This window comes from Oryx dammah, unplaced genomic scaffold, assembly GCF_014754425.2.
Source record: "Oryx dammah isolate SB20612 unplaced genomic scaffold, SCBI_Odam_1.1 HiC_scaffold_27, whole genome shotgun sequence".
NCBI lineage: Eukaryota > Metazoa > Chordata > Mammalia > Artiodactyla > Bovidae > Oryx > Oryx dammah.
The window spans coordinates 23,014,067-23,030,098 of NW_024070211.1; the positions used below are offsets into that span (position 1 = coordinate 23,014,067).

The 16,032-nt window shown below is 40.4% G+C and overlaps 1 protein-coding gene across 2 annotated transcripts in view; it reads left to right on the forward strand.

Annotated features, from left to right (window-relative positions):
• The window catches only part of CUL3 (cullin 3), a 103,115-nt gene that overhangs the window by 17,092 nt on the left and 69,991 nt on the right, over positions 1-16,032 (forward strand). The window contains exon 2 of one of the 2 annotated variants that reach the window (XM_040228474.1): positions 13,486-13,683. In XM_040228474.1, the coding sequence (XP_040084408.1) occupies positions 13,486-13,683 (198 nt within the window). Of the gene's footprint in view, positions 1-13,485; positions 13,684-14,923; positions 14,987-16,032 lie in introns of those variants that run through there. The other variant, XM_040228475.1, reaches the window with a different exon arrangement.

Consider the following 16,032-nt stretch of genomic DNA (forward strand, 5'->3'; position numbering starts at 1 on the left):
TTCGTTCCATATACCTAAAATTAGCAAACATTAAATGTGTATATAGGCTGGGTGGGTGGGTGTGTGGGTTTGGGGGTGTGTGTGTGTGCATTTTATTGTTTTGCTGAAGCATTGTTAGCACATTCCTTCCTGAGTGTATTTGCAGTTATTGCAATGTAAGTAAGTTGGTTTCTCCAATGGGATTAAATTCTACTCAAATAATTTGGAAAATTACTTTAAAATGTTAGGGCTTTTAGATGACTCTGGTGTTTTTTAATGGTTAGCATTGATGACTTCAGAGTTTAACATTTAGTTCTTTTAACTTTCGCTGACAGTTAAAGTTGTGTTCTCTATCAAAGATGGGTGAGACATTCATGCATCAATTCATCACTAGTGTAGTTATCTAGCCACTGTTGTTGACATGTTCACTGATGCCAAGACCAAAGCGTGTAGGAACCTGCAGTCGAAGCGTATTTCCTTGGGTGTATTGTTTTTGTACTTACTTGATTTAGAGGAAGGTTGTAGTTGTGGACTCCTCCTGAAGAGCTTTTTCATCCACTGTTTTTCTCCTGCTGCTGCTAAGTCGCTTCAGTCGTGTCCGACTCTCTTATAGACGGCAGCCCACCAGGCTCCCCCGTCCCTGGGATTCTCCAGGCAAGAACACTGGAGTGGGTTGCCATTTCCTTCTCCAATGCATGAAAGTGAAAAGTGAAAGTGAAGTCGCTCAGTTGTGTCCAACTCTTAGCGACCCCATGGACTACAGCCTACAGGCTCCTCCGTCCATGGGGTTTGCCAGGCAAGAGTACTGGAGTGCGTTGCCATTACCTTCTCCAATTTTTCTCCCAGTTAACATTAATTAATAAAATTAATGATTAAACATCCTTCTGAAGCATTTAATTAGGTGACTGGGAAAATCTGAAAATACTTGAATGTGAAATTTGAGAATCCTTTGCTTGTACATTATTTGAAAAAGATAGTTGATTATTTTAAAATTAAAATTACACTATTACATAAGCACATTAAAACATTTCTCTGCTTCATTGTGCTTAGTAAACTCAAATGTTTGTGTTTTCAAAATTGCATTGGTATAACATAGGTAAAACAGCACTCCCCAGACATTTGTTTATGGCCTTCTAAGTGACATTGAAGAAAATGCACAGTCCCTTAAGTATCTCATAGTCTAATGGAGGAAAAAGATTCGTAAATGGATAATTATGGAGTAGTAGGTGAGTGTAGTGATAGATATGACCTGAGTGTTATGAAAAAGTTGAGAGTTGTTAGTTTTGCTTGAGGATTTCGGGGAGGGATTTTTGGAGAATGTGACACTTGAACTGTGTTCAGAAGCTATGTAAGATAGCAAGAGGCAGAAGAGGAGTGTATAAAGACGACGAGAGGATGGTGTGTGGAAGGGAGGTATGACCGTGCAGGAAGTGGATGTAAAATGGGCCGCAGTGAGGGACAGATGAAGTCACAGAAGTAGGCATAGACTGGATCATCAAGTGTTGTGTTTGCTTTTAAAAAGGCCACTGCCTCCCCCCACCCATGCGAATAGGAGCTAGGTTTTGAACAGGGCCATGATGCTCATGTGTTTATTTTAAAGGGTAGATTTTGAGGAAAATAGATTCTAAAAGGTTATTAGAGTTCAGTTCATGATGCCTGGAAGACTGTTGCAGTGATCTAGAAGAAAGTTTTAGGGCAGCAGTATTCAGGATGAAAGAATGGAAGCATGTTTGAGAAATCTCTTGAGCCTGATGTTGGAATCCCTTGATGACTGGATGAGAGAGAGGAAAGAAGAAAATTTAAGGCTTATGCTTCCAGCTTGTATAACTAGGTGGTTTGTGTTGGCCACTACTGAACTAGAGAATATAGAAAGAAGATTTGAGTGGGTTTGAAGAGTTGAGTTTACCAGAAAGTTTGGACATGATAAATTTAATTTGTGTCTGGAGGATTTTGTTGGGCATGTCCAGCAGGTAGTTGAATACCATAGTTTAGACTTTGGGGTTACTGCTAGGCTGGCAGTATAGATTTGGGAGCAATTAACACGTAAGCCACTAGTTTATCTTCTTTGAGAGAAATCTGGTAAGAGCTACTGACCCACTATCCAGAAAAGAAGTGCACTCACAAAATTTTGCAAAATTTTCTATGCAGTTTTAGGGGACTCCAGAATCCCTTGCCAGTCTAAAACTTTGTGTATTTTAGAATCCTGGTAGTGTTCATAGTAGTTGTAACCATTATAATGAATGGAAATGCATGTGGACCCAGTGTAGAGTGAGAAGAAGAACCAAAGACAGAGCTCCGGGGATTAAAGTCACGTAAATGACACTGGAAGAATAGGTGATATGAAGTAGGGGGATATTGTGTTTGAGAGAAGGCTACATTTTATTGACTTGCATTTAGCATAGTTGTGCTCTTGTTCAGTCCTTTAAGTTGTATCTGACTTTTTTGCTATCTCATGGACTATAGCCCACTGGAAACAGTGGCAGACTTTATCTTCTTGGGCTTCAGAATCACAGTTGTGTTCTTAAGCTACTTTTGTTTTAACTGTTTATTTGCTAAGCTTGAAAAACTATGTTTTTTCCCTGACATTTGATTTCCATAGATGAGAGTTCAAGGGATCCTGTCACTGATGGTCAGCATGTGAGGGATTATATAGTAGTCGCTCAGTATCTTTGGGGGACTGGTTATAGGACCCCTGCAGATACCAGGATCTGCAGGTGCTCAGTGAAGTGCAAGTCCCTCAATCATGTCTGACTCTTTGCAACCTCATGGATTATACTATACAGTCCATGGAATTCTCCAGGCTGAAATAGTGGAGTGGGTAGCCTATCCCTTCTGCAGCAGATCTTCCCGACCCAGGGATCAGACCGGGGTCTCCTGCATTGCAGGTGGATTCTTTACCAGCGGAGCTATCAGGGAAGCCCTTGAGGGTGCTCTAGTCCCTTGTATAAGATGCCAGAGTACAGTCTGCTCTGTATCTGTGAGTTCCATGGATACGGAGGGCTAGCCATACTGTGCCCTGGCCTGGGCAGAATTTACCAACAATTGCATTTAATCCTCATGATAGTCTTTTGAGATAGCTGTTATTAAAAAGTGAGGAAATAAAGGTTTGTTGTTATTTAGTGAGTCAGTCATTTTCAATTCTTCTGCTACCCTGTGTACTGTAGCCCGTTAGGCTCCTCTGTCTACAGGATTCTCCAATATTGGATTGCCATTTTTTCCTCCAGGGGATCTTACTAACTCAGGGATCGAACCCACATGTCCTGCATTAGCAGGCGGATTCCTTACCAGTGAGCCACTAGGGAAACCTCTTAATAAAGATTTAGAGGAGTTAAGTAATTTTGCCCAAGGTTGCTTGGCTTATGCATTTAGCAAAGCCATGACAAATCTAGGCATCAGTTCAGTTCAGTCGCTCAATCTTGTCTGACTCTTTGCAACTCCATGAACCCCAGCACACCAGGCCTCCCTGTCCATCACCAACTCTGGGACTCCACCCAAACCTATCTCCATTGAGTCGGTGATGCCATCCAGCCATCTCATCCTCTGTCATCCCCTTCTCCTCCTGCCCCCAGTCCCTCCCAGCATCAGGGTCTTTTCCAATGAGTCAACTCTTCACATAAGGTGGCCAAAGTACTGGAGTTTCAGCTTTAGCATCATTCCTTCCAAAGAACACCCAGGACTGATCTCCTTTAGGATGGACTGGTTGGATCTCTTTGCAGTCCAAGGGACTCTCAAGAGTCTTCTCCAACACCACAGTTCAAAAGCATCAATTCTTTGGCACTCAGCTTTCTTCACAGTCCAACTCTCACATCCATACATGACCACTGGAAAAACCATAGCCTTGACTAGATGGATCTTTGTTGACAAAGTAATGTCTCTGCTTTTTATTGTGTTGTCTAGGTTGATCATAACTTTCTTTCCAAGGAATAAGCATCTTTTAATTTCATGGCTGCAATCACCATCTGCAATGATTTTGGAGCCCAAAAAAATAAGTCAGCCACTGTTTCCACTGCATGGTGGGCAGCAAAATCTATGTTCTCTACTATTAATAATATACTGTACCGTGTTTACCAAGATTGTCAGTGATTACTGATACTACTGCTTTACCCAGTTAGCACAGAGGGATGGGAGGTGAGTCCAGTGGTTTGGACTAGATTTGAAAATATGGATTCTCTTCCAGCTCTGTGATTTTTGGGTAAGTCATTTAACTTCTCTGGGCCTATTTTCGTCTTTGTTTTAGAATGCTTCAGCAATCATGAGAAGAAACATTTTGTCCTGTGTCTTCACCTCTACCTATAATGCACAAATACTGAGGAAAATATACATAACATCTTGGATTTTAAAATAATTTATATGTGTGAGATGGAGAAGGCAATGGCACCCCATTCCAGTACTCTTGCCTGGAAAATCCCATGGATGGAGGAGCCTGATAGGCTGCAGTCCAAGGGGTCGCTAGGAATCGGACACAACTGAGCGACTTCACTTTCACTTTTCACTTTCATGCATTGGAGAAGGAAATGGCAACCCACTCCAGTGTTCTTGCCTGGAGAATCCCAGGGACGGGGGAGCCTGGTGGGCTGCCGTCTATGGGGTCGCACAGTCGGACATGACTGAAGTGACTTAGCAGCAGCAGCATATGTGTGAGAAATGATTCTTTAAGAGTATTTGTACAATATTTGAAACGTATTAGTTTATATTTTATATTCATAACTTCTATATTTTATACTAAAAGTATCTTAAAAATACTTTACTTTCTAATAGAAAGTTTAGTAACTCATGCTGAGTAGAGACCCTCCTATATGTTTTTTTTAGCTACTATGGGATCTTCGTTACAGAGCCTGAAAAGATCATTTAAGATTTTGCTGAACATTTATTTAGCAATATAATTATCTCTGGCATTTTCAGTCCACAGTAACTGCTCTTTCTTTGAAAGAGTTTTGAACATTCTTCTTTATATGTTCAATATTTAACCTCAGGAATGGTGTCTGTCTGCTTTATTGTAACCTCTATATATACCATCAGCAAACTGTTAAGAAAACCACATTGCACATGTCTGGACTGTTGGAGGCCATCATTCTCACATTGTCTTGTGGCCTTTATTTGTGCAAAGTTGTAAAAAGTCACATCTTATTTATATTTTACATAGATGGCATCCTCTGTATAAGGGTATCTGATAAAATAGGTTGTAGTTTAGATATAACGGTAAAGTCTTTTAAGGCTGTTTCAGAGAAGTCTCTGATAGACCTGGATTTGAATAAGGTTTGAGAAACAAGAACGTTGTTGTTTTCTAAAGAGTTCATTTTTAAGCTCTCCAGAAAAGATTAGAATAATAAGACTTAGTTTGAGTCATCTGCCTAAGAATCCTCTTGACTGGGAGTTGAACTAGTTTGACTGAAAAAACTGTTTTGCCTGCCTACTCCTTCCTCTTTTCACATTCATACCCTTTGGACAGGACATGAAGAAGATTCTTTTTTTTTTTTTAATGTCTTTTTAAAGATCTCTTTATTGAGATAAGCTGTACATATTAAATGTATGCAACTTGATGAGCTTGGAGGTAAGTATTCATTTGTGAAGAGATCGCAATATACGCAGTAAATATATCCATCACCTCCAAATTTTCTTCCAGCCCTCTTTGGAGAGGATTTTATTAGTTCAGTATCTTACCCACTTCAGGTCAGAAGTAGACATGAGTCGGATGAGTAATTGATGTAGTGTTTCCCTGGTTGTGAACAGAGAACTTGTAGGCTTTATGTGGCATGAAAAGGGGCTGCTTAGTCAGAGATAAGTAGAAAATTTATCAACAAGTGCTTGTTAAATGCCAGGTATTATTTTAATAGCTGGGTTTATTCAGTAGGGAGGAAAATCCCTGCTTTCATGGAACTGATATTTGAGTGGGAAGAGAGAGACCAGGAAAAGAGATGTGAGGTTGGAATTTGATGGTCACTAGTAGGAGAGAGGGGCCTCCCTGGTGGCTCAGTGGTAAAGAATCTGCCTGCCAATCAATGCAGGAGATACCGGTTCCATCCCTGGGTCAGGAAGGATCCCCTGGAGAAGGAAATGGCAAACCACTCCAGTATTTTGACTGGGAAACCCCATGACAGAGGAGCGTGGTGGACTACAGTGACAACAACAGCAAGTAGGAGGCTGCTGCTTTAAATAGAGTAGACAGTTAAAACTTCATTTTAAGGTGACTTCATTAAAGACTGAGCAATGTTTGTGTTTGATAAGGGGATGAGCCACGCAGATAGCTGGGGGAAGACCATTTCCAGACAGAGAGAATAGCAAAAACCACCTTGAAGTGAACTTGTTTATCATGTTCCAAGGAATAACAAGGAGGCTGATAGGGCTGGAACAGAGAGAGCAAGGAGAAAGGATGGATGAAGTCACAGAGATTATGAGGTCGAATAAGAGTTTGTAGGATAGTGTTTGGTGGTGGTGATGTGGTGGTGAAGTCGCTCAGTCATGTCCAACTCTTTGCGACCCCGTGGACTCGTAGCCTACCAGGCTCGTCCATCCGTGGGATTCTCCAGGCAAGAATACTGGAGTGGGTTGCCATTTCCTTCTCCAGGGGATCTTCCTGACCCAGGGATCGAACCCAGGTCTCCCGCATAGGAGGCAGACGCTTTAACCTCTGAGCCACCAGGGAAGCCCAGGATAGTGTTTAGGACTCTTAACTCCAAGAGAAGTCACCCACCAAGGGTTGTGAGCAACCAAGTGACATGATTTGGCTTGTTTTCAGAAGGGTCACTCTGATTGCTTTATCATAGTGGGCCAAAAGGAGAAACAGACCAATTAGGAGATGGTTGTAGTAACCTGAGAGATAATGGTGGTTTGGATTAGGCTAGTAACAGAGGAAGAAGTGAGGACTTAATTTTGGGTGCATTCTGAAGATGAGTTCAGTTGCTAGTTGTATCTGACTCTTTGTGATGCCACGGACTGCAGCATGCCAGGCTTCCCTGTCCATCATCAACTTTCAGACATTGCACACACTCATGTCCATGAAGTCGGTAATACCATCCAACCATCTCATCCTCTGTCATCCCCTTCTCCTCCTGCCTTCAGTCTTTCCCAGCATCAGCATCTTTTCCAATGAGGCATTTTTTCACATCAGGTGGCCAAAGCATTGGAGCTTCAGCATCATTCCTTCCAATGACTATTCAGGACTGATTTCCTTTGGGATGGACTGTTGGATCTCCTTGCAGTTCAAGGGACTGTTACGAGTTTTCTCCAGCACCATAGTTCAAAAGTATCAATTCTTCGGCACTCAGCTTTCTTCACAGTCCAACTCTCACATCCATACATGACTACTGGAAACACTACAGCTTTGACTAGATGGACCTTTGTTGGCAAAGTAATGTCTCTGCTTTTTAATATGCTCTCTAGGTTTGTCACAGCTTTTATTCCAAGGAGCAAGTGTCTTTTAATTTTATGGCTGCAGTTACCATCTGCAGTGATTTTGGAGCCCAAGAAAATAAAGTCTGTCACTGTTTCCATTGTTTCCCCATCTATTTCCCATGAAGTGATGGGACCAGATGCCATGATCTTAGTTTTCTGCATATGGAGTTTTAAGCCAACTTTTTCACTCTCCTCTTTCACTTTCATCAAGAAACTGTTTAGTTCCTCTTCACTTTCTGCCATAAGGGTGGTGTCATTTGCATATCTCAGATTGTTGTTACTTCTCTGGCAATCTTGATTCCAGCTTGAGCTTCATCCAGCTGGCATTTCTCATGATGTACTCTGCGTAGAGGTTGAAAAAACAGGAAATAGGGTGACAATATACCGCCTTGACATACTCTTTTTCCAATTTGGAACCAGTCAGTTGTTCCATGTCTGGTTCTTGACTTGCATACAGGGTTCTCAGGAGGCAGGTCAGGTGGTCTTGTATTCCCATCTCTTTCAGAATTTTCCACAATTTATTGTGATCCACACAGTCAAAGGCTTTGGTGTAGTTATTAAAGCAGATGTTTTTCTAGAACTTCCTTGCTGTTATGATGATCTAAAGGGTGTTGGCAATTTGATCTCTGGTTCCTGAACATCTGGAAGTTCTTGGTTTACGTACTGTTGAAGTCTCACTTGGAAAATTTTGAGTATTACTTTGCTTGTGTGTGAGATGAGTGCAGTTGTGTGGTAGTTTGAACATTCTTTGGCATTGGAATGAAAGCTGCCCTTTTCCAGTCCTGTGGCCACTGCTGTGAAGTCACCCAGTCGTGTCCGACTCTTTGCGACCCCATGGACTGTAGCCCAGCAGACTCCTCCATCCATGGAATTTTCTAGGGAAGAGTACTGGAGTGGGTTGCCATTTCCTTCTCCAGGGAATCTTCCTGACCCAGGGATCAAACCCAGGTCTCTTACATTGCAGGTAGACGCTTTACCGCGTATGAGCCACCAGGGACACTGCTGAGTTTTCAGAATTTGCTGGCATATTGAGTGCAGCAGTTTCACAGCATCACCTTTTAGGATCTGAAAGAGCTCAGCTGGAATTCCATCACCTCCACTAGCTTTGTTTGTAGTGATGCTTCCTAAGGCTCACTTGACTTGGCACTCTAGGGTGTCTGGCTCTAGGTGAGTGATCACACCTTCGTGGTTATCTGGGTCATGAAGCTCTCTTTTGTATAGTTCTTCTGTGTATTCTTGCCACCTCTTCTTAATATCTTCTACTTGTGTTAGGTCCATACTGTTACTGTCCTTTGTTGTGCCCATCTTTGCATGAAATGTTTTCTTGTTATCTGAATTTTCTTGAAGAGATCTCTAGTCTTTCCCATTCGGTTGTTTTCCTCCATTTCTTTACATTGATCACTGAGGAATGCTTTCTTATCTCTCCTTGCTGGTCTTTGGAACACTGCATTCAGATGGGTATATATATCTTTCCTTTTCTCCTTGCCTTTTGCTCTTGTCTTTTCTTGGCTATTTGTAAGGCCTCCTCAGACAACCATTTTGCCTTTCTTTTTCTTGGGGGTAGTCTTGATCAGTGCTTCCTTCTTATACAGTGTCAAGAACCTTCATCCGTAGTTCTTCAGGCACTCTTATTAGATTTAATCCCTTGAATTCATTTGTTACTTCCACTGTATAATCGTAAGGGATTTGATTTAGGTCATACCTGAATGGTTTTTTGGTTTTGCCTACTTTCTTCAATTTAAGTCTGAATTTGGCAATCAGGAGTTCATGATCTGAGCCACAGTCAGCGCCTGATCTTGTTTTTGCTGACTGTGTAGAGCTCCATCTTTGGCTACAAAGAATATAATCAGTCTGATTTTGTATTGACCATCTGGTGATGTCCATGTGTAGGGTTATCTCTTGTGTTGTTGGAAGAGGATGTTTGCTATGACCAGCATTCTCTTGGTAAAACTCTGTTAGCTTTTGCCCTGCTTTATCTTGTACTCCAAACTTGCCTGTTAACTCCATGTAACTCTTGACTTCTTGCTTTCGCATTCCAGTCCCCTGTGATGAAAAGGGCATCTTCTTTTGATGTTAGTTCTAGAAGGTCTTGTAGGTCTTCATAGAACCTTTCAACTTTAGCTTCTTCATCATTACTGGTCGGGGCATAGACTTGGATTACTGTGAGATTGAATGGTTTGCTTTGGAAACGAACAGAGATCAATGTGTCGTTTTTGAGACTGCATCCAAGTACTGCATTTCAGACTCTTTGGTTGACTATGAGGGCTACTCCTTTTCTTCTAAGGGATTCTTGCCCACAGTAGTAGATACAATGGTCATTGAATTAAATTCACCCATTCCAGTCCGTTTTAGTCACTGATTCCTAAAATGTTGATGTTCACTCTTGCCATCTCCTGTTTGACCACTTCCAATTTACCTTGAGTCATGGACCTAACATTCCAGGTTCCTATGCTATATTCTTTACAGCATGGAACTTTACTTCCATCACCAGTTACATCCACAAATGGGCGTTGTTTCTGTTTTGGCTCTGTTTTGTCATTCTTTCTGGAGTTATTTCTCCACTGATCTCCAGTAGCATATTGGGCACCTACTGACCTGGGGAGTTCATCTTTCATTGTCCCATCTTTTTGCCTTTTCATACTGTTCATGGGGTTCTCAAGGCAAGAATGCTGAAGTGGTTTGCCATTCCCTTCTCGAGCAAACCACATTTTGTCAGAACTCTCCAATATGACCCGTCTGTCTTGGGTGGTCTTACATGGCATGGCTCATAGTTCGTTGAGTTAGGCAAGTCTGCGGTCCATGTGATCAGTTTGGTTTTGTTTTTTTTGTGATTTTGGTGTCATTCTGTCTTCCCTCTGATGGATAAGGATAAGAGGCTTGTGGGAACTTCCTGTTGGGAGAGACTGACTGTGGGGGAACGTCTTGGTGAGAGGTTATCCTCAGTAAATCTTTAATCCAGTTGTCTATTGGTGGGTGGGGCTGTGTTCCCTCTCTGGTTTTTAGCCTGAGGCCAACCTATGGTAGTGGCCATTACAGTCTTGGTGACCTCCTTAAAAACGTCTTGTGTACGCACTGTTGTATTCAGTGTCCCTGACTCTGCAGCAGTCCACTGTTGACCCACGCTTCCACCGGAGACTCCTGGACTCTCAAAGGCAATTCTGGCTCATTCTTTTGTGGGGACACTGCTCCTTTCTCCTGGCTCGCACAGTTTTGTTTGTGCCTTCCAGGAGTCTGTTTCCCTAGTCCTTTGGAAGTTGAATAATCAAATCCCACTGGCCTCCAAAGTTAAATTCCCCAGGCATTCTCAGTCCCTTAGCCGGATCCCCAGATTAGGGAGTCTGTTGTGGGTCCTAGAACTTTCTTGACATTGCTAGAATTTCTTTGGTATAATTGTTCTGCAGTTTGTGGGTTGTCTGCTTGGCAGCTTTGTGGTGGGGCTAATGGTGCTCTCCTCCAAGAAGGCTTAAGCTCACACGCTGCATGACCAAGGTCTGCTGCAGCCAGAGCCCCTGTCCCCGTGGCAGGCCACTGCTGACCCGTACCTCCTCAGAAGACACTCAAACACTCAAAGGCACGTCTGGCTCAGTCTCGGGGGGGGGGGGGGCCTCTGGGTCCTGGTTTTGTTTGAGCCCCCCGAGCATCTCTGGCAGGTATGGGGTTTGATTCTAAATCTGATTCTGCCCCTCCTACTGTCTTGTTGGAGCTTTTCCTTTGCCCTTGGATGTGGGGTATCTTTTCTTGGTGGGATTCAACATTATCCTGTCGATGATTGTTCTTCAGCAAGTTGCAATTTTGGAGTTCTTGCAGGAGAAGATTAGTGCACATCCTTTTACTCTTGAAAACTGAAGATAGAGACAATAGAATTTCCTCTTGGATTAGTAGTGAGGTGATAGACTAAAGAGGACTGACTGCAAACTTTTTGGCCTTAGCACCAGGAAAGATGGAGTGGATGTCTTCTCAGCTGGAGAAGACTGTAGGGATGCCAACTTAGGGGAGAAGATTAGCCATTCTGTTCTAGATGTGATTGAGACACTTAGTAGATTTTCAAGTACAAATATTGAGTTAGAGGGCTGGATATGGGAACCTGGTATTAAGTGGTTGGTGGGAGAGGGTGGCTCCAAACAGGATATGTAAATTTTGAGGTTGACTTAAAGCCAGGAGACCTGATGAGTTAACGTCACCTGAAAACTGAGTTTGGATAGATAAGAGGTTCTGACAAGAGTTGGAGGTTGTGGTGATGAATCAGTAAGCAGGCTGGCAAAATAGGAGCAAGTGGAATAGAAAGAAAAACAAGAGATGGTAGTGCTTGAAAGGCAAGGGAGGAATCTGTATCAATCTGAATAATTGGGTTTTTCAGTAGCGCTACCAGAGTGGTCAAGTAAGATGAGAAATGAGACTTAGTTAGAGATAGCAGTGTGGAAGGTCACTGGTGACCTTCTATAGAGTAGTTTCTGTGAAATGGTCGAGTGTGCGTGTGTGCTAAATTGCTTCAGTTGTGTCTGACTCTTTGCGAGCCTATGGACTGTAGCCCGTCAAGCTCTTCTGCCCAAGGGATTCTTTAGGCAAGAATACTGGAGTGGGTTGCTATTTCCTTCTCCATGGAATCTTCCCGACCCAGGGATCGAACCTGCATCTCTTATGTCTACTGCATTGGCAGGCGAGTTCTTTACCACTAGCTCCACCTGGGCTGGTGAAATGGTAGATATGAAAGCCTTATTAGAATGGATGCAAGATACAGTGGGGAAAATGTGACCTGGGGATAATAAATATAGAAGTCGTCTCCCTAGCTCTGTGATTGTATTGTAAATGAAAAAGGTTTTCTGGTGGTGCTGGAGAAATATGTGGGATTGTGAGGATTTGTTTGTTTTTAAGATGGGAATCTGAAGATATAAATTGCAAATGGAAATTACTTAGCACAGAGGAAAATTTTGATGATGCTGGAAAGATCGATTGCTATAGGGAGGTCCTTGAATAGGTGACTTGGGATGGACCTAGAGTAGTACTTGTTAAACTTGTTTTGTATAGGTATCACCTGGGGTGCTTGTTAAACTGCAGATACACTTCTGTTGGTCTGGGATGGGGCCTGAAATTCTACATTTCTAAGTCCCTCGATAATGTCAGTTTCTGGTACCTGTGCTATAATTTGACTATAAGAACTTAGCACTTCAAGCACAAGAGCTAGCAGGTTATGTTGGTGTGCAGTCATATAGGTCAGTGGATATGACACTCTCTTCAGGTTGTTTCTGTTTTCTCAATGGAGCAGGAAGCAAGTCATTATCCTAGGGTTGAGGATGGAGGAGACAGTATAAAACCATCTAGGAAAGTAGAGTTAGACTAGAAAAGTAGAACCGTGGGATTGTATTAAGGGCCCACTTATGGTTAGTGGTTATGAATTTAAATTGAGATGGATTGAATATGGTTGTATGTATGTATGTCTAGTTACATTCAGCTGTGTGAGTGCCTGTGAGGTGGGCAGTTGGGGTGTAGAACGGCAAGTATTTTGAAGTGGGGAAAGGGGGCAAGTTATTTATGGGTATATGCAACAGTGCTCAGAAATGACAGACCATGGAATCTAAACTGGGAAAGGAGGAAAATGAGAGAATAGTTAAACAAAGAAAATGTGTGGATTTATTGTTGTTTTGTTTTTTAATTGCAGATCTCCTCCTCATCTTTAATTTGCTAAGGAGCTCTGCAGATCTTCAGGAGGGGAAAATAGTGTTCATGTCCCCAGTGTTTTTTCATCAAGGAACATCTGAGCTTATATTCTACTAAATAAACTTAGGGAAAAGGATGTCCTATATTTTTGGCTAAAACAAGTAGTAACATCAGGAATTATGATTTTATTTAAAGTGAAGGGTTGTGCTGCAGATAAGGAGGGAGGTCTTAAAATGATATTTTAAAATCGCTTCTTTCAGCTCTAAAAACTATTTTAAATGTATCCCATTATTTCTGTTAAAATAGATTGTTAGCATCCTTGTAAATCATGGAGATATGTAATCGTAATCATATAATAAAATATTTACTATATGGACAAATACAGAAAGATTTTCAACCATTGGTTTTTTCTTTCTTTTTTTTTTTTTTTTGTCTCTTTCTCTCTTTTGGATATTACAGATGACCATGGATGAAAAATATGTAAACAGCATTTGGGACCTTCTGAAAAATGCAATTCAAGAAATCCAGCGTAAGAATAACAGTGGTCTTAGTTTTGAGGAGCTCTATAGAAATGCATATACAATGGTTTTGCATAAACATGGAGAAAAGCTCTACACTGGACTAAGAGAAGTTGTTACCGAACATCTCATAAATAAGGTATCAAACTTTTAAAGGACTGTTGCTAACTGTATTCAACCTAGAAGTATTGTTTTTAAAGGTTCCAGGAAGCCTATAGAAATAATAGTAGCTATGTTGTAAAACCTCACTTAAAAACTTATATTCAGCTAAACTAGAGTTTTTGATAATTGAAGGAAGGTGGAATTTGTGATCTTTGATAAATATAATTTCAGAAATTAATATATATATGGTTGTTTATGATTAAGTTAATTATAGATCATTATTTTCTTTAAAATGCTTATCTGCCCATTTTAGTTTTGTCTTCTTTGTATATTTGAAAATAAGATGACTACATTGTTTAAAAAATGTTGTCTAAGACTTTTTACCAAATGAAATTGGCCTTATTCATTTTAACTGAGTTTTATTACAATGAATAGGAATTTTTAAAGATAAATTAATGTTGGATTGTTAACATTATAAAATGGTTCTTTGGTTCCAAAAAGATGCATTTGTTTTTTTTTAGAACAAATGTTTTTTATAAAGCAGACTCTTCCACTATAAGTATCTCCTGCTTTAAGATTGTCAAATAAGATGTAAAATACCACAGATAAATAAAAACTTCTCAGAGTTTTTGCGTGGTATTAGGGTATTTGTTTCTTAAATTTTGTTTTGAAAAAAAAAAAAATGGAAAAGTTGCATCAATAGTACAATAATTTCTTTATACTGTAGATTTACCAGTTGTCAAGATTTTGCCACATTGTCAAGATTTTGCCACATTTTAGCCAATCTTCTATTGGTATTTGTTATTACTATTATTGGTATTATTATTATTGCCAGACAGAGAATTAGTTTTAGATTCATTTACACTCAAATGCTTTGGAATAGTTCTCCTAAGAACAAGGAAATTCTCTCACTTAACCAAAGAACAATATTCAAAATCAGGCGGTTTAACATGAATATAAAACTATTGTCTAATATGATCCACATTCAGATTCACCAGTTGTCCTTTGTGGCAGTGATGTCCTTTATAGCAGTATGTTTTCTGATCCAGGATCTTCATCCAGGATCACTTACTCAATTCCTCAGCCTGCTTTTGTCTTTGAGCACATTGACATTTTTGAGAGTATAGGTCAGTTGTTTTGTAGATTGTCCCTCAGTTTTTGGTTTGTCTGATTGTTTCCTCATGACTAGTTTCAGGTTGTGCATTTTTGGCAGGAATTATACATAAGTGATGTTGTGTCCTCAGTGCATCACATCAGGAGGCACATGATGTCAGTTTATCCCATTATTGGTGATGTTAACTTTGATCACTTGGTGTCCGCCAGATTTCTCCACTGTGAAGGTACCTTTTTTCCCTTTGTAATTCATAAGTAATTTGTTCAGATATATTTTGAGACTGTGTAAATATCCTGTTCCCCAAGAAACTTTTCATGTGATGGTTTTAGCATCCATTGATGATTCTTGCATGAATCATTATTTCTACAATGGTTACAAAATAATCACTTTATATTTCTACTCTTCTGTAATTCTTTTCTCTTAAATGGAATTACATGAGCAGGTAGCTAGTGTCTCATGAAGCAAGGTGATTAAGTTCTTCATTCATTCAGTAGTTTTTGTTGTTGTTAAGTGCCTAACTGTGTACAACTTTCTAAGAAAATGTAGTAGATGCAGAGATATGATGCTGTCCCTTTCCAGGTTTGTTTTTGTTTTTATGCTGATGTGAGAGATGATATACATATTTAGATAACAGTGTGTGGCATTACATAATTAAAGGGCAAATGAGTTGTACAGGCAATAAATGGCTTAGGTATTCAGATGAGGAGGTACTACCCTGGGCTGTAAGAGTTCATAGGAAAGGATGAAATTGAACTGAACCATAAAAAATTTCAAATATAAGTGAACAATGCAGCAGGTGTTCCCAGGATGTCAGATGTCTCATGATTATACAGAAATAAACTTTTCGGTGGTAAGTAGAGTTGGATTGAGGTGTGTAACAATTTATGGGGCTTAGTGGTGTGGAGTGTTGCAGAGTTGATTTGGGAATAGATTGGAGAAAAACTTGAATGCCAAGCTAAGGAATTTGGACTTTACAATGGAGGTTTATTGGAGGTTTTTAAGTGGATGATAATATGACAGAATATTTTAAGATTAAGATGAGAGTGATATAAAGTAGAATTGAGGGAATGTGTGTGCTAGAAACAGAGGAAGACCTGGAAAAAGCTGATTAAGATGATAGTCTAAAAATGTGATGTCAACAATTCTGAAATAAGACAAAATAAAATTTAGTTACTGGGAGAGAATTACGGTGCTACCAAAAGAATTATTGTGAACTTTGGTGGAAAACGGATTTAGAATGGGTAGAGGAGATCACAAATTTTGTTTTAGGTT